The following is an 18,872-nucleotide window of genomic DNA, read 5'->3' as shown; positions in this document are numbered from 1 at the left end:
AATTTGTAGAGTAAATGTAATTAGGAAGAGAATACTGCCTGGGGAAAAAGTGCATTTCTGCTTTTTTCACAAATCATTCTGTCTAGGAGTAACAGGAGAATCTAGAATGATTTATTCTTAATACCAAGGACTATAATATTTATCAGTTTTAGTTGTTCCTTCTTCCAGATAACTGTGGAGATCCTTTAAATTTTGTTGAAATTTTGTGGCATCAATTTTAGAACAGAAAAACATTAAAAGTGTTTCCTAAAACTTTCACTGATCTGATCACTTGATTTACAGAAAGATCCCAAACTAAACATTGAACCTTCTATTGTCTTCTTTAAATTTTTTTATCCATTTCCTTCCTCCTTTCACTTCTATGGATTAAACATTCTCAAAATAATATGAGTAAGCCCATCATCTAAATTAAAGAACATCCAAGAGAGTGTCATGAGTATGCAGTTTCCCAATTTTTGTTTACTCTATCCTGTTAACAATGGATATTTATTATACCTCATGAAAGAAGTTAAAGAAGTCATTTCACATAAGTCCTAAACATTTAACTCTGGGAAGCAACTCAAAAATTATTCAGATTAAGTTAATGTTCACTTTGCAAAATGTGAACAAAATGAAGGTGTTATAAGACATTTTCAGAAACCCAATTACAGTCGATAGTCATGCCAAAATTTTACCTGTGATAGATTGGACTGATGTGTGTATACTTGACTAAGTTAGATCTTAAGAATCATTTTTAAATAACTAAAATACAGTAACTTTTACCTTAATAGGGATTTTTATATATTAGCTATATTTTTAAACCTTTGCCTTTATGACCCAAGTGACTTTATTTTAAAGACAGCCAATTACATTTACAACAAACTTAAAGACACATAATGCCTTCCTTTTTAAAAAGCTAGAATTAAATGCACATTTATGTATGAATATATGTATATATACAATTAACTCATATAATATTAATTATAATAACACTACAATAGTCCCTTTACTGAGTGTCTACTATACCAGAAGTACTATTCTTGGCATGCGTATACTGGCTCATTTCATCTCATATTGGTATTTTATATAAGTGTAGTTAGCCCAGGGTTACTGTGGAGGAAATGGAGCCCCAGCAAATGTAGGTAACCAGCCTAGGGGCACATAGTAGCTACTATGGAGCAGTGCTATGAAAATTTGGAACCTTGCTCCCAGTATTCATTTAGCAATACTAACTCATCACATTTGTTACCTACAGTTGTAACAAAATGAGAGAAAAGCAAGACTCACAGCCCATGCTTATGAAGGAATAAAATTATTCAGAAAGTACAAACGGACTGATGATATGATGTTAAATCCTCCACTGATTTCTGTCAAGGCAGCACATTTTTTAATGACATGTGATTTGTGAGGCACTTAGGACTTAAAAAAAAAAGTACAAAAGAGGGTTCTGAGGCTATGTGGTTTAAAATATTATCCTTCTGCTTCCATTGGCTTAAGAATTTCCAGTACAATCCATTTTAAAAAACTATCCTTAATGAAAACATGGTGCTAGAACATAAAGAACAAGGTCTTTATTGCCACAACACTGGACAAGGAGCTCCTACCGTCCTAGAGGGAAGAAGAACCACTCAGGCACACCCTCTAATGAGGTGTCAGCAATGAGAGCTGCTAGAAACCACCTCTGGAAAGTCGCCTTCCTGTGATATTGAATCAGGGATGGGAATGAACTGAGTAGACCCAGAGGCTGATGACAAACTGCCAGTGTCTATAAACAGAAGTCATACATTGATTTGTGGGCAGTGTAAAGCATTCTACTTGCACAGAAGTGTGTGTGAGAGACAGACAGATACACACATATATACACACACACATTCCTAACACATAGTGACAATAGCCCCATAGTAGCATATCCACTTAGTATAAAGAATTGCTATAATTGGTGTAACATTTTTTGTGTTAGGTTTTTACTTAATTGCATGTTTTAAAATTAAAAAAAAAAATCCTTAAAATGCTATTTACCAAAGTGTATCTGGCTTGTCTTCTATAAATTCTAACCATGACACTCTACAGCAAGAACGTTCGACACTGTTCCCCTGGAGTTCAATTTTTGGCCTTCCTCCAGTTCTGCAGAACTTTAAGGCCTACCCACCTCCTCCATATCCATTTATAGGATCAATTTTCGGTAGTCCTATAGAGTCTGAGAAATGTCAACTTTTAAACCTGGGAAGTATGGACAGAACCAAAGTCTCTATCCCTCATAGTCATCGTCCTCAGGTGTCTGATGTTTCAGAACAGAGGTTGGCCTAGAGCTTTTTAAAGGACGCAGCCAGAAAGCAGAATATAAAGAAAACAGATTTTTGTTTGTATCTTCATTATTTACCTCATGTGCTATGGAAGTGGGAGCCTGACTTGAACTTGAATTTGGGTTGACCTAGGACAGAGTGAGAAAACCATTACAAACATGAGGAGCAGAACTGTAGGGTCTGCTGCTTCCCTTCCAGGAGATTGCAGTCTTAACTGCCAGAGCGAAAGCCCTACCGAGTCAGTAAAAGGCTTGGTCAAGTATGATCTGCAGTAAGCTTAACTCTTAAGCTTAACTCTTAAACTTAACCCATGTTCCCATTGGGTTAAGTTTAAGAGTTGTAAAAAGTTAGTAAAGGTCAAGTTGGATCTGCAAATGTGCTTGATTTCTGGACCTAAATTGGTTTTCTTTCTGGAAACAAGTAAAAAGGTCACTCCCTCTTCTGACTACTTTAGGAATAAGCATCTTTTACAGTTTTGCGCTAAGCCAGTTGGAAGGATTTTAGGCTATTGGAGTCTTCCTAGTTAGATGGCCACACTGGTAGTAAAGGGAGCCCAAAACAGTATTTCTTTTTTGTCCTTGGAATTCCAGGCCAGTGCATCTATATTAGTGAAAGAGTTTTAGATAATGTATTTTAAAAGTTGGTATAAAGCCAAGGACAAAGGGTACAAGGGGACACAGAGGGGAGATAATAGAACAGCAGGGATGTTAGGGAAGGATACTTGCAGCTTAACTCATTGCTATCTCGGGAGTTACAGGGAAGAGTACTCCCTACCACCCCAGTTAGCACCTCTCTGCTATGATTACTCTCCTACAGTTCCTCTCTCTTCTCACTGCCAACACCCACACCGTACCACCTCCAGGTCAGAACTGTTTTCGCCCTGTATTCTAGAATGTTTGGGGCAAGTTGTAAAAGAGAAACCAGTTGGATGGGGACAGCTAGAGACTATGTGGGCTCTGTTCTCTTTCAAACTATCACGTCCATGTGTGATTGTGCATGCACACAGAGTCTTCTTTCATGCCTGTTACATTTTTAAAAGAGACGGGCACAGATTAGAAGAAAAAAGAGACATACTAGATATGACTGCCTCTGGGGAACCGTCCCTCTAAAGCAGTGTGATGGGGGGGGGGGGGATTTAGATGGGAGATATCTGTATACTATTAACAATAAAAAATATCCTTTTATTGCTAATAAAAATAAAAATAAAGCAGAGTGAGCATCTCCTCACTATGTTCATAGTGCCCTGGTGGTCGGTCCCTTGTGCTTATCACACTGTATTTCACTGTCTGCTTATATAGTTCTCTTCTCACCTGAACTGTGAGGTACTTACAGCGAGCATGTCAATGCTATTTACTGTGTGCCTGTGAGTGAGTTGAATAGTATGCTGTGGTTTCCAGTGTCCTTGGGATATTTCAGAGTAAACAGTAAAGGATAGAATGTAGGAAGCATGTAGGGATAATACAGAAAGGATGTGGCCCTGGCTGGTTTGGCTCAATGGACAGAGCATCAGCCTGCGGATTGAAGGGTCCCAGGTTTGATTCCGGTCAAGGGCACATGCCCAGATTGTGGACTCGATCCCCAGTAGGTGGTGTGAAGGAGGAAGCCAATCAATGATTCTCTCTCATCATTGATGTTTCTTTCTCCCTTTCCCTTTCCCTCCAACATCAATAAAAAATACATTTTTTAAAAAAAAGAAAGGATGTGATTATTCCACTAAAAACTCATAACAAAGTAATGTATGACTCATTATTATATTTTATGTATTTAAGTATATAGTGATGAGTCTCTTCTTAATGGTGTAAGTAGTTTGTGGCTAGAGGGACAAAGGTAAATAGTTTCCAAGTACAATTATGTTATTAAAATGTCACAGCCAAGTGTGGGTATCTACGGAAAGTGAATTGGTCATGAATTAAAGTGGTCCAGTCAGAGTAATTAAATGAACTAAAACAATTCATTCATTTTAACTACTTTACCTTTAAAATACTGAATCATGTCTGGTTCTGATATTCTTCAAGTCAAAATAATCAATATTAACACAAATTAATTACAATATATGTCCTTCAAGATTATTTCTCAGGAAGGCCATTCACTATAACTCAATGTGGATTTTCCTGCTGAGATTGAGGTCTGTATTTGATTATTCTTATAGGAAAAATTCTAGATCCAAAAACACCTCATTGGTTCAGATAATATAAATACCGTGAAACTTCAACACATTAAACACTTTGGAGGGTTCTCTACTATTGCAGCAGAATTCAAGCCAAACCCCAAAACTTAGCTAAAATCATACTTCTACTACTCTCATTTTCCCCAAATAATAAAACCAAATAATAACTATCCAGGAAATGCAGTACCTATTAATAGCAATGAGCAGGTTAACTCCTCCCAAAAGAAGTTGTGTATTTTTTGATGTCATGTACTTAAAAATATTGTCATCTTATTTCAGTTTTCAAAAAACATTTTTGTCTAGAACTGCATATACTTCCCAACAGGAGAATAAGCCATAAGCCCTCATTTTGTCTTCCATTTCAGAAAACAGCAGATGTGCATCTTCGAATGCAGCATCCTGCACCAAGTGCCTTGCGCTGGATCCAGAATGTGGATGGTGTGCTCAAGAGGTGTGCCTAATTTATTTATTTTTCTTTCTTTGTTCTTTTTTTTTTTTTCTCTTTTCTGTTTTTCTCACAATCGCCCTTCTCTGTAGCATAATTTCATTGCCCTGAAACTCTGTACCTTGAAGGTGCATCAGGAAAACGATACTGATGAGCATCAGGAAAATTTTATTTGGTTTTATGCCTGGAAACAGCATATCTGGCTGAATATAAAGTATAACCTTTTTATTAGGAAAATTATGGTAATTTTGAAATGAAGTGCAAACCATTTTATGTTTTCCATCTGTTCTATAGAGAAAATTGGCAAATGCAGATAGTAACTTTTGCTTAGGTCAGAAGGCTTTGTGTGAAATTCTTGCTGCAGCTTGGGGCATTCGGTTATATATCCAAGTTGGATCGTTGTCTTGTACTTGCTTATTAGAGAAAAGCAAGCTAATTTATTGGTCTGTTTCATTTTTTTTTTAAATACCTGGAGATAAGTGATTTACTCTATCATAATATTGTGTATCAATTCCTTAGGTACTTATGGAAAATGGAGTGCTTTTCTTTTGACATGTGATAGTGTGTACATTAAAATTCTGTGGTATAGAAAATAAGAAATGTTTATTGTTAAAAATTTGTGTTTTATATTCTAACAAGAGAAAAATATCCCAATATCATCTTAGTAAAATAATTATAATGCATTCCTTCTCTAAAGTAGTTTTGTGGGTGTTGGTGTTGGTAATCTCTAATTAGAACCACCTATTATATAAGTTGTAATGAAGAAGCCATCTGCTAATTTGGGGTTTTCTTTTTATGAGACTGCGTAGGTAATTTTGTATTTATTTATGTAGCCCCTGAGAATTAGAACAGATAGAACTTTAATGGCCTTTTGCTTGCGATGAAGAGAAATCTCTAGCTTTACTTCCTCTGATTTAGCTCAAAAACTGCACCTACCATCGTCTTTCCAACCTCTCCTATTACTGCTTGCTCTTATGCATCTCCAAGGAGGAAAAAAGAAAGGTGAAAAGTAGCAAAAGATAGTGGATGTTACTTTCTTCCATGAAGCAAGGCAAGAAAGTGGTAGGGGAGGGGTTCATGGAACAGTAGCCATGTCTGAAAGTAAGTGCCCCTCCTACTGACAGCCTCAAGGCTTCTGAATGTGGCCTGGGTTTTACCAGTGAAAAAATCAGATGTCACTCAAAACTAGAGTTTCTCTGTCAAGAATGCATCATAGCTTGATGTTTCCTGACCCTAACCCAATACTCCATTTTTGATTTTTACTGTATCACTAAGGAAAATCCTTAGAGTCATGGAGTTTGGGCCAACTTGACATCAGTTGCTGAGAACTTTAGTGTGTGTAGTTTAGAAGACCTTTCAAAAGATGGTTTGGAAACGCAGTTATCAGCTAAATGCACCATGCCAGCCATATAGAAGGTCTGGTTCCAAAGGGACCCCCTCTCCTTCTCACCCCGCTGCTGGCACGAAAAATCTGGAGAGTCACAGTTATGGGAGTTGCAATGTCAGGCCTGCCAGGGGAGAAGGGATTTTGAGTATTCAGAGGCATGGCCAGTCAAATGGAAGGAGGTAAGCCAAGGGAAGAGGTGGGTGGCTGCCAGGGCAGAGAAGACAAAACCTGTGTATGCTCTTGATCAAATCCCCATAAAGGGATCTCAGAAAATATTCAGAAATGACTTGGCTGTTCATGTCTCAAAATATTCTATGTACTGAAGGGTAGTCTAATTTAGAGGTTGAAAAAGCAGGCTCTGAAATGAGATCACCTTGGATTCCAATCCCAGTTCCATCCATTTCTAACCATAGTAACCATATTAACATGTCCTCGGAACCTCAGTTTTCCCTAGCTCTAAAATGGACATAATAACTGCACTTATGACACACTGTTGTAAAGATTAAGTGAAACAGTGTGTGGGAAGCATTTGGCAAACAGACATTGCTTAAGAAATGGGAGTTGTTATTATAAGAACTTCGGTGAAACTCTGGAGCAATTCATTCAGGCTTAGGAAAATCAGTATTGCCTGCGTTAAGAACACAACCCTACGTGAAGCAACCAGTGTTAGGACTTGGCCACTAGACACGTCATTAACAGAAGGAGCTGTCCACTCGTACAGGCTGACTTGACATCACCAAGAGAAAGAATGCAGTGGTTAGTTTTGAAAGATCGCCCACCGCTTAGGTAAGCATGCAACTGATGTCTATTATTCCTCAATCAGCAAGGGTGTAGGGACAGAGAAGGAAGATGTGGTTTTATCTGTTCTTAAGCCTGCCTTATATGATTTTTCAAAGCTGGTCAAAAGTAAAAGAAATGCTGAGGAAATTCATTACCATCAAACCAATAAATGTATTACAAGAAATGTTAAAGGGGCTTCTTCAAAATAAAGAACAAAAAAATATGAATAAGAAAATATCGCAAAGAAAATTCTCACTGACAAAGGCAAACACATAATAAAAGCAGTAGTTCAACCAACACTAAGCCAGTACAAAGGTTAAAAGGCAAAAGTAGGAAGATCGTATGTAATTACAACAGTAAATTAAGGGATACACACAAACACACAAAAGAAGGTAGAATAGATTGAAAAAAAATAAAATAAACATGGAGGGGGTGAGTAAAAATGGTAGTGATTTTAGAATGTGTTTGAACTTAAGCGACTGTTAACTTAAAATAGACTGCTATAATCATAGGTTGGTATATATGAAGCACATTGAAACCACAAACCAGAAATCTACAAGAGATATACAAGAAATAAAGAGAAAGCAATCCAAACACAACACTGCTAAAAGTCATCAACATACAAGGGAAAAGAGCAAGAAACTAAGAAAATAAGAGAACTACAAAAACAATCAGAAAACTGTTAATAAAATGCAATAAGTACATACCTATCAATAATTACCTTAAATGTAAATGGATTAAATTGGCCAGTCAAAAGACAAATGGATAAAAAAGAAATGGTACATACAGGGTGTCCCAAAAAATGTATATACACTTTAACAGCTGACTCAATTACATTTTGAAAATGAAATGTATTTTAATAAACACTGCTTTTATAATTATTCAAAGTGTGTATACATTTTTGGAACACCCTGTATATACAATGGAATATTACTCAGCCATAAAAAGAATGAAATCTTACCACTTGGGACAACATGGATGGACCTAGAGGGTGTTGTCTTGGGTGAAATGAGTCACAGTGAAGGACAAATGCCATATGAATTCACTTATATTTGGAACCTAAAAAGCAGAATAAACAAACAAGCAGAAACAAACTCATAGAGACAGAAATAAACTGATGGCTCCCAGATGGGAGTGTGTTTGAGGGGCTGGGTGAAAAAGGTGAAGGGATTAAGAAGTACAAATTGGCAGTTACAAAACAGTTATGGATGTAAAGTACAGCTTAGAATATAGTCACTAATATTGTACTAACTATGTATGGTATCAGACTTATTAGGATGATCACTTCACAAGTTATTATAAATGTCTAACCAGTATGTTATACACCTAAAACTAATAATAACATTGAATGGGAACTGTAATTGAAAAATAAAATTTAAAAAGTTTAAAGAAACTTAATTGGTATCTATTTTTCTTCAGTATTCATGCCCTGAAGCTAAATTAATGATCAGTTTGTTGTAACCACTTTAGCTAAGAGACTCTTATGACCTGAATAAAATTAAACCTATGAACATATAGTACATATATATATGACTAGTTATTTCACTAGTTATATCTATCTATATATATATATATATATATATATATATATATATATATATATATATGACTAGTGAAATAACTAGTACTAAGAATGACAATTGTACTATAAATAACAAAGCAATGAATAAAGTAAAACTAAAACAAGAAAAAACCTCTCTGTGTATTCTCTCTCTCTCTCTCCCTGTGTTCTCTTTTTTCTTCCCCGCCCCCACCCATCTCTTTCTTTTTAATAACAAAAAATAAAAGATTCCTAGAAAATTTACACAGGATATATACTCAATTTGCCTACATTCTTGTGTAGCATGTAAACCTGCCATTATATATATTTATATATATATATAATTTACCTTCTCTTTCTCTCCATGCTACAGAAAAGCAATTGAAAAATATTGAAGATAAACAGAACCTTATCAATATTACCTAGTTTGCCTCATGTTCATTTTTAACATATGTGACGGACTTGACCAGTCTCTTCCTCTCCTGCCTGATATGTCAGATACAGGTTGTGATTGCAGAGCCAGAAGTTTAGAGGGCAGCCTGGAGCATAATTATATTAAAATATGATACCAAGGGCATTCACTATCAAAAAGAAGATGTTAGAATTCTTTCATTTCTGGGCAGATTGCCAAATCTGAAATTCAGGACTCAGAAATGAGGAGGATAAAAAACTTTTCTTATGTATCTCCCCAGATTATTCCATTAAATGGGTGAAAGTAATAACTGAAGAAAAGCCAGCCAGGGTAACTTCAACATGGCCTTTTCATTCCAAATAGGTTTTAGTATTTATTTATCTATTCAAAAGATAAAGTAATGTATTTTAGAAAGAAAAAGAATACACTCGTTATATAATAAATACAATGAAACACTTAAAGGAAATTTTTATATGACATAAAATTTCCATGACTGTAATATCAATTCAATTAATAACCTCAAAATAACTAAATTTATACTTTAGAATTTGATGCCAAATTTAAAAACTCAACATTTGATTCTAGTTTTGTTGTTGTCGAGTTAATTGGGGTAACATCGGTTAACAAAACCATGCAGGGTTCAAGTGTATAACTAAACAAAACATCACCAAATAGGTTTTAGATGCAGACAGTTGAAGTCTAAGTTAGCTTGAGTGCTTCTTGTAGAAAAAGTAAAACATAAGAATTAGAAGAAATTAAAATGCCACAAAACACCAAAAATTAAACGGGTGTGGCTTCAAATTCTTTTCTTTTATACAAAGTGGAAAGTAGGCCACAGTGGATAGGGGCAGCATTCCATTCTTTATTTTGATGCCATGGTCTGTTCTTCCCTTTTCAACCCTAATTGTAAAATTGGCAATGTTTTTATGACTTAGTTGTGTGTGTTGGGTTTTTTTTCAATAGAAGTTAGCTACTTTATTCCTATTATTATTTCTGGCCTCTGCATTGGCCTTGCCTAAGCCCGACATAGTTCTTGCTGCCTGGGCATTTACACACTATGCTCCTCTTCCTGTATTTTCCTCCAGAAATCCCTGTAGCTCACTCTCTGATCCTTCAGTTTTGTTCAAATGTCATCTGACCATGCTATTTAAAAATGCAAACAAGAGCCCATCTCCTTTTCACATCCTTTTAAAAGATAGCTGGCATATATTATATTCATTTCAAGTGTACAACATTGTTTTTACATTGGAGTAAAAACAACCAGGCTGATTTAGACATTGCAGAAAATTGAGACTATTTGGCCTTTATCAGCAAACTGATTTGACATTTCAAGGTCAAATGGCATAGCATGATCTATACTTGCAGTGAATCAATCACATTCACTTCTTTTCAATTCTGTATATACAAATAGCAAAACCCCTAGCTGAAAAAGAAAAATCAGTTATTTGTACTTTATCCCTTTCCTGATTTAAAGGCTTGGGGTCCTTACATCTGTAAAACACATGTCGCCCTTGGTCTGTGTCCTTTCATGTGAGGCATGAATGAGCACATATTCCCCAGGCTCTGGCACAGGTGGGATTCCCCACCCCCATCTAGCCTGAGGCTTTCTGATGAAAAGTTACAATAAGAGTATATGCCACCTTTCTCTGAGGAACTCCAAGTTGTTTATAAACCAAATCTCCCATTCTTAGTACCTCTAAGTTTTATCAGTAGATAGGGTAAATCTGAATACACAAAATTAAGGCTTTGAACATTTTTAACTTAGGTCTAAAATCTAGGTGTATGGTCAATAGAAAAGCAAATTACATTTTTTCTGTTTCCATTAAGTCATTTACCAAATGACATCTGAAAAAATTGATTGAAAAGGAAATATTATTCTCTATTGTCTTTTCATTATATTTATATTACAAGTGTGATCAGTACTGTAAAGGGTCACATAGTAAACATACTTTTTCTGTTGCATGTTCTCCTTTTTATTGTACTATAGCATTTTAAAATCATTAAAAAAAACACATTTTTAGCATTAAAGCCATAGAAAAAAAAAAAGCCATGGGTTTTATTTGTCCCATTGTTCCTAGTTCTCCAACCCTTGTTCTAAATTGAGATGGGAATTAAATTAAAATCCTTATATGAATGTTTTTATATTGCCTACCACCATCCCATCTAATTACTCTCCACTGCCAGGGATGTCCCTGTCCATAATTAGTGAGTGATCTCATAATCAACTAATATTAAACTTAATAATCTCCATAACCCTAGGACAATCTGTGCTTCCCCTAAGTTTAATGGCCATGATTATTACATTTCCTTGCTTCATTGCTGAATTCACTGATGTTTTATTGACTCTTTGATGATAGGAACTCTGTCTATCTTGTTCTATTCTGTATCCTCCGCACCTAAAATAATTCTGTCTCTGAGTAAGTATTCAATCCACATTATTTGATTGAATGATTAATTAATTGTTAATCCAGTTCTCTGAATCAGCTGAACTAAAGGAGGAATGACTGAATGCCAGATGGAAATAGCCAGAAAGGCCCTAGCCGGTTTGGCTCCAGTGGACAGAGCGTCGGCCTGAGGACTGAAGGGTCCCTAATTCAATTCTGGTCAAGGGCACATGCCTGGGTTGAGACTTGAACCCCAGTATGGGGCATGCAGGAGGCAGCCTATCAATGAGTCTCTCTCATCATTGATGTTTCTATCTCTCTCTCCCTCTCCCTTCCTCTCTGAAATCAATAAAAATATATTTTTAAAAAAGAAAAGAAATAGCCAGGAAGATCACTGAGCAAATAAATATCTAGCTAATGTGTAAGATAATATCACATATAATTCAGGCCAACATTATATATAATAAAACATATTTCTGTACTTTTCAATACATATCTTGTTCTTAGGAAAAAACCTGGATGATTACATGAAGAATAAAAATATCATTTTCTTCACAATTAAGATAAACTAAATTTCAAGGTTGCTCCATAAATTCCAAGTTTATTGGATGGCTCTTGGATAAACATCAACTAGCCAATGCTGAATGATAATGAACATTTTAGATTTAGTTGCAAAATAAGGAGAATTTGAGCTGCCACCTTATCTCCCTGCCTCATTATGAGCATTGATCGTACTTGATTATTGAATTACTGTTGTGTGTATAAGAAGTTGGCAGTTTCATAGGCTAAGAAATGTAGATTTCCAATTCATTCTCTTATGAATTTTCTGTACTTAATTAAGCATGTGACTTCTGAGGACTTGCTCTTGTATTCCAAACATAACAATATGTAATAAACATACCAGTTGAGTTCTTTGAGAACTGAGGCTTAAATTTGGAACCACTGAATGGTCTATTTTGGATAAATTTTCTTCTGGAGCAGTCTCTCCAAAGTAAAATATTAAGTTGGTATAATTTTACAGTGATCAGTTAACAAAAGTACTTGGTTTAAATCTCCTCTTTAATATTCATTTTCTTTTTAAGTAAGATTTAGAAATTAAAGCTTTACTTAAAACAAATTTGCCAATACTCTTATTGGAAACATGCGGCTCTTTTGAATAGTTGCATAAGTGGTGCAATATTAGAAGATGGCTTCTTTGCAAAAGTTGTTATGTGGTTTTCTTTGGTTTTAATTGAGATGATATGCACTAAAAATGTCAGTGATTTTCCTTCTTTTAAACAGGATTTCATTTCAGGTGGATCAAGGAGTGAACGTTGTGATACTGTTGCCAATTTATTAAGCAAAGGATGTTTGATTGATTCAATAGAATACCCGTTTGTGAATGTAAAACCAACTGAAAATGAAATTAATACCCAGGTGACACCAGGAGAAGTATTGGTCCAGCTGCGACCAGGTTTGATGATTTTCAAATAAATCTATGATGATTCTTAATTTGAAATTACACTTAGTTTTACTTGCTCATATTTAATAATGTGTGATAGGCAGTATTGTTGTAGTGAAAATAACAGTGGGCTCAGAATCAGGAAATCAGAATTCTAGCCTTTATTGTGCCTATAGCTAGCTAGCTGTGTGGCCTCAGACACTCCAGCAAACTTGACGGCACTGTATTATAATTATGTGTTTCCAGACTTGATCATGCTGTAGTGTAATTGTGTTCTTGCTCTACTGCCAGCCCTGGAAGAAAGAGAACATATTTTATTCCACTCTGTTTCTCCGATGCTGGCATATAGTAAGCATTCTATAAGTATTTGTTGAATTTATTGGTTGAATAATTAATTAGTAAGAGATATGAATTAAGCTAGGTCCTTAGAGCCTTTGTGATAAACTTTTAGACACAAAACTACAATTCATAATTGTCATAATTAACTTGAGCAGCTTTGTGTTGGCCCCTGACACTAGTACACACTCTACCTCCTATATTTCTTCTGTACTTGCCCTTCTATCACATTGTATTCCACAGTTTGGCATATGTAATAGGCCACTAGAAATTATTCCTTTTCTGCCAGTGCTAGAGAATCCCAGTATACAACCTCATATGGCAAGATAAATTCAGGTACACAGGTGTGCATCACTCACTTAAATATGTTTAGTTTTAACTAATATGCTAGCCTTCATTTTATTTTGTTCTGGGTGGTCTTGTCCTGTCATTAAATTTTTAAATAACCATATTGACACACAAGTTCCCTATTCCAAAGCTGAACTATTTCTTCCACACTCTTGGATTACCAGAGAAACAAAGTCCATTTCTTTTTTGGCCATAGCATATTCCAAGCTTCCAATTAAAACTGCTCGTAACCATATAAAACAATTATACAGCACAAAGTATGGATATATATGAGCAACAGTTGGAAAAGGATACACAAAAAAATGAAAGTAAGATTGTGATGCTTGCCACCTTCTGTTGCTGCCATATACAAAGTGGCTTAGACAACGGGAATTTATTTTCTCATAGTTCTAAAGGCTAGGAAGTCCAAAATTAATGTGCTAGCTGGTTCAGTTCCTGGAGAGGAAGAGAGTGTAACAGAGAGATAAAGATAGAGTGAAAGAGCTCCATTGTGTCACTTCTTATAAGGACACTAACCCCCTCATAAGAGCCCCACCCTCATGACCTGATCTAAACCTAATTATCTCCCAAAGGGCCCATCTCCAAACACCATCTCATTGTGAGTTAGGACTTCAGCATATAAATGGGGAGGGGCACAATTTAGTCCATAGCACTTGATAAATAAAATAATATTTTCAAAGGTCATGAAATAATTTCAGAAGTAAATCAAATTTTAGACAAGAAAACTGATTTCCAAAAAGTGAAACTGTTTTTATAGGCCAATATCTCTGAGTACTGCACAATAAAATTTGAAATCGAGAGGATGAACAAATATTAAATAACAGATTACCTAATAAAAACTTCTGAATAAATTCTATCACCAAGTATAAATAACAACTGTAGTCATAGACTATTTAATAATAATAATAACAGCAAAACACATCAAGATATATGGTATGTGACTGAAGCTATTCTCAGGAAAAGTCAAAATTTTAAATGCTTTTATTATTAAAGAAGAATGAAAAAAATAACTAAGTATCCAAGTAAAGGTATAGGAACAACAAAAACAAAATCATCATAAGGAAAACAAGATGAAGGAATTCATAAGTTAAGAATAAAACAAAGTTAATGAAATATAAAATAGAAATAAAAAAGGAAAATGAATGTATAAATCCAAGAGCAAATTCTTTATAAAACCTAATCAAATAGATAAATTGTTGACAAATCTAATTAAGAAAAAAGAACAAAAAAGCAAATAACCTAATTATATAGACTATAATCAGAGAAACAAATAATGTGAAAAATACTTTAAGAAAATATTAAACACAAAAATCCATGGTAAAATGTATAAATCTTGATAATATAATTTTGTAGAAAGTGTGATTAAAAATTGACTCAAGAAACAAGGAAACCCTAAGAAACCTAATGAAAATATAAAAGTACACATGAGTGTATATATAATTTGCCTCTAATTAATATGATTATATCCTTTAAAACTGTCTTTTTAAAAAATATTTGAAGATTTGAAATTATAAGGTCCATTTTTTTTCTACTGGTTTGTTACATTTAAATTTATAAACATCAATGACTTTAGCTTGGTCCCTTTTGTAGATATAATGGTGACTGAATCCTCCCAAGACTATAAATTAATTAACAGTTCAAAAGTTGAAAAACTGTTTCAGTGCTGTTTCCACAATGATAGTAATGATTATGATAATAATGGCATAATGGTATCGAGGCAGGAGAAAGATCGACAGACTTGGGAGATAATGGGGAGGTAGCATCCTCAGAGGTTTGTGATTGATGATGAGCGTGGGCACACATGGGCTTTGGCTCAAGCATCTAGATGAGAAGGGGAGGGTTGCCCTCTGTAGAGGGGGTGGTAATGAGTTCAAATTGGGACTATTTGGGTTGAGGTAGTGACTTATATGTATGAGGCTGAAGTTCAGGGGAGAGATATAGACTGGAGATAGAGACATGGGAGATGTCAGCATGAGATGGTAAGTGAATGCAGTAGGCATAAGATCATGGGTAGTAGAAGAGTGAAAAGAGAAATGTTTTGATGTCTAAGTCAATTATTAAGGGCTTGATTTTATTCAATTTCCCTCTACTATTTGAATTTATGTTTGCAAATTAATATAACTGTCTAATGTGTGTAAGTCATCTTTCCAACACAGCTATGACATAACTATCTATAATAATAAAAGCATAATATGCTAATTAGACTGGACGTCCTTCCGGACGACCTTTTGGACGAAGTCAGGGCTGCAAGGGAAGCCCACGTCCTGGGTGCCTCTGGCAGCCGGAGGGAAGCCCGGGTCCCAGGTGCCAGAGGGAAGCCAGTGCCAGCAGCTGGGGGAAGGAAGGCCTACTCTTGCACGAATTTCGTGTGTCGGGCCTCTAGTATTTTATAATCTGCATATATAGCAAAGAGTCATTAAATTAGGTTTATTAAATTCATCTAAATAATGCATTGTGACATCAAAGACATGCCAGCTTTGGGGCATCCTACCTAATAAAAGAGTAATATGCAAATTGACCATACCTACGCTATACCCACAAGCCATGCCCACCAGCCAATCAGGAGAGAATATGCAAATAAACCCAACCAAGATGGCTGTGGCCATGGAGAGCAGGAGGGAGGCTTGAGTTTTCCCGGCAATGGAGGAAGCCAAGCTTTCCACTTGCCCTGGCCGGCCCAGGCCTCCACTCCAGGCTACAATGTTTCAATGATAGAAGATAAATAAATCCCAGATACCAGGGCCTCCACTTGGGTTGCCAGGGGGTGTGGCCGGCCTGCAAACCACCACAGGCTCCTCGCCAAGGCCACCCCACGCCCCAAGGGAACCTCCACCCTGATCCAGGACACCCTTCAGGGCAAACCAGCTGGCCCCCACCCATGCACCAGGCCTCTATCCTATCTAATAAAAGAATAATATGCAAATTGACCGTCACTCAAACACACAAGATGGCTGCCCCCATGTGGACACAGATGGCCAGCAGGGGAGGGAAGTTGGGAGAGACCAGGCCTGCAAGGGAGGGCAATTGGGGGCGATCAAGCCTGCAGGGGAGGGCAGTTAGGGGTGACAAGGCCGGCAGAGGAGGGAAGTTGGGGGCAACCGGGCCTGCAGGGAAGGGCAGTTGAGGGGGACCCAGGCCTGCAGGGGAGGGCAGTTAGGGGTGACCAGGCAGGCCTGAAGGGGAGGGCAGTTAGGGGCAAACAGGCTGTCAGGGGAATGGTTAGGGGGTGATCAGGCTGGCAGGCAAAAGCAGTTAGGGGCAATCAGGAAGGCAGGCAGGCGAGCAGTTGGGAGCCAGCAGTGCTGGATTGTGAGAGGGATGTCCGACTGCCCGTTTAGGCCCGATCCTAGTAGGGCAGTTGGACATCCCTCGAGGGGTCCCAGATTAGAGAGGATGCAGGTTGGGCTGAGGGACACCCCCCACCCCCGTGCACAAATTTCGTGCACCCGGCCTCTAGTAATATATAAAGCTATATTGTACTAACTCCAGATATTTAGAAACATCACTCCTCATAATGTCAAAGTCCATTCCATCATGATACAAATAAGAGTTGAGGGTTTGCCCTAACTGGTTTGGCTCAGTGGATAGAGCATCAGCCTGTGAAGGGTAGCAGGTTCAATTCTGGTCAAGGGCATGTACCTCGGTTGCAGGATTGACCCCTGGCTCTGGTTTGGGCACAAGTGGGAGGCAACCAATTGATGTGTCTCTCAACATCGATGCTTTTCTCTCTGTCTCTCCCACTCCCTTCCACTCTCTCTAAAAATCAATGTAAAATATCCTTGGGTGAGAATTAATTAAAAAAAAAAAGAGTTGAGGGTTTGATACAATGCATACCTAAGTGTAAAATGTATCTATCCCCTAATATTGTTTTGATTTATTTGGTTTGGTTATAGATAATCACTTTACTGCTTACTGATAAAAATTCATGACTTTCAATATAACATCTATTAAGAATTTTTTTAAACTTTTATAAATATTTCTATAACATCACATACTGACTAAATGTTTAAAAGAATGTTAGGACTATATAAAAACATGTATAATATATAATGAATATTTAAAATGAGTTTTTAAAATGACATTTTATACGTATTTTCTGGCGTATAAGATGACTTTTTAACCCAGGAAAATCTTCTATACTCCCAGTCGTCTTATACACCAGAAAATACGGTATTTTATTTTACTTTTCACTTCTTAAACTATACTTTTTTTTTTCTTATTTTTACCTATCAATCTTATGGAAAAGTAATAACAGAAATAGGTCACTGATCCTAGTTGATGTTCCTTAAGAACAATGAAATGAAATCTTTAGGAAGATAGGAAAGAGAAGAGAATTGTCTAATTCTGCTTTAGAGTAATATAATCCTATATAATAAAAGGCTAATATGCAAATCGACTGAATGGTGGAACCAGTCGCTATGACATGCACTGACCACCAGGGGGCAGATGCTCAATGCAGAAGCTGCCCCCTGGTGGTCAGTGCGCACCCACAGGGGGAGCAGCACTCAGCCAAATGCCAGGCTCACGGCTGGGGAGCACAGTGGTGGTGGCAGGAGCTTCTCTCACCTCCGAGGCAGCACTAAGAATGTCCTATGGGGAGTGGGCCTAAGCCGGCAGTCAGACATCCCCCGAGGGATCCCAGGCAGCGAGGGGGTGCAGGCCAGGCTGAGGGACCCCCCCATCCCCGCCGCCCGAGTACATGAATTTCGTGCACTGGGCCTCTAGTGTATATGATAAGGATTAGTATAATCTATACCTCACTCATTCAAAAAATATTTCAAACTTGATTCATTTTAATATTGTAAAGAAAAAAGTTCTTTATTTAGTGTAGCTTAACCTTTTGCACTCGGATGTCGAGTGTGACTCGACACGGTTAGCATCGGTAGCATAGAGATTAAAATTGCAAGCGAGTGCAAAGGGTTAATTTAAAATGTAAGATTTCTCAGGTATTCTTCCTAAATTCAATAATTAAAAAAAAAATAAAAATGCAGAAATTATGCATTTCCCCCCCACTCCTGCACATATACCCATTTTACCCACCACAAAAATTCAGAATTGTGCTGGAGTCTGTGCTTTCCTATTTTCAACCAGTCTCATTCTTGGGCCTTCTTTTTCTCCTGCCCAAGTATAATTAATAGTAATTGGCTGCTCTTTCTTCCTGCTACACTTTTGTACATTCTGTTATGGTTTTTCAATTTCACCTTATGAAGAATATTTTAAAATTATCTTTTCTTAATGCCCAGTCATATTTGTTGTAGCCAGTACTTCAGAGATGCTTACTCCATAATTTGAGTGATTCAAAATCATGCTAAGAACTTTTAATTAATTAATTCTTTGGGCTATTCAAACC

At 36.7% G+C, this 18,872-nt stretch overlaps 1 protein-coding gene across 2 annotated transcripts in view; it reads left to right on the top strand.

The window, feature by feature from the left end:
* ITGB8 (integrin subunit beta 8) overlaps positions 1–18,872 on the top strand; it is an 85,420-nt gene that overhangs the window by 22,392 nt on the left and 44,156 nt on the right. The window contains exons 2-3 of one of the 2 annotated variants that reach the window (XM_079785891.1): positions 4,815–4,900; positions 12,679–12,850. In XM_079785891.1, coding sequence (XP_079642017.1) covers positions 4,815–4,900; positions 12,679–12,850 — 258 coding nt within the window. The remainder of the gene's footprint in view (positions 1–4,814; positions 4,901–12,678; positions 12,851–18,872) is intronic. The other variant, XM_079785892.1, reaches the window with a different exon arrangement.

This window comes from Cnephaeus nilssonii, assembly GCF_951640355.1.
Source record: "Cnephaeus nilssonii genome assembly, chromosome: 12".
NCBI lineage: Eukaryota > Metazoa > Chordata > Mammalia > Chiroptera > Vespertilionidae > Cnephaeus > Cnephaeus nilssonii.
This window is presented reverse-complemented; position numbering and strand designations above follow the sequence as displayed.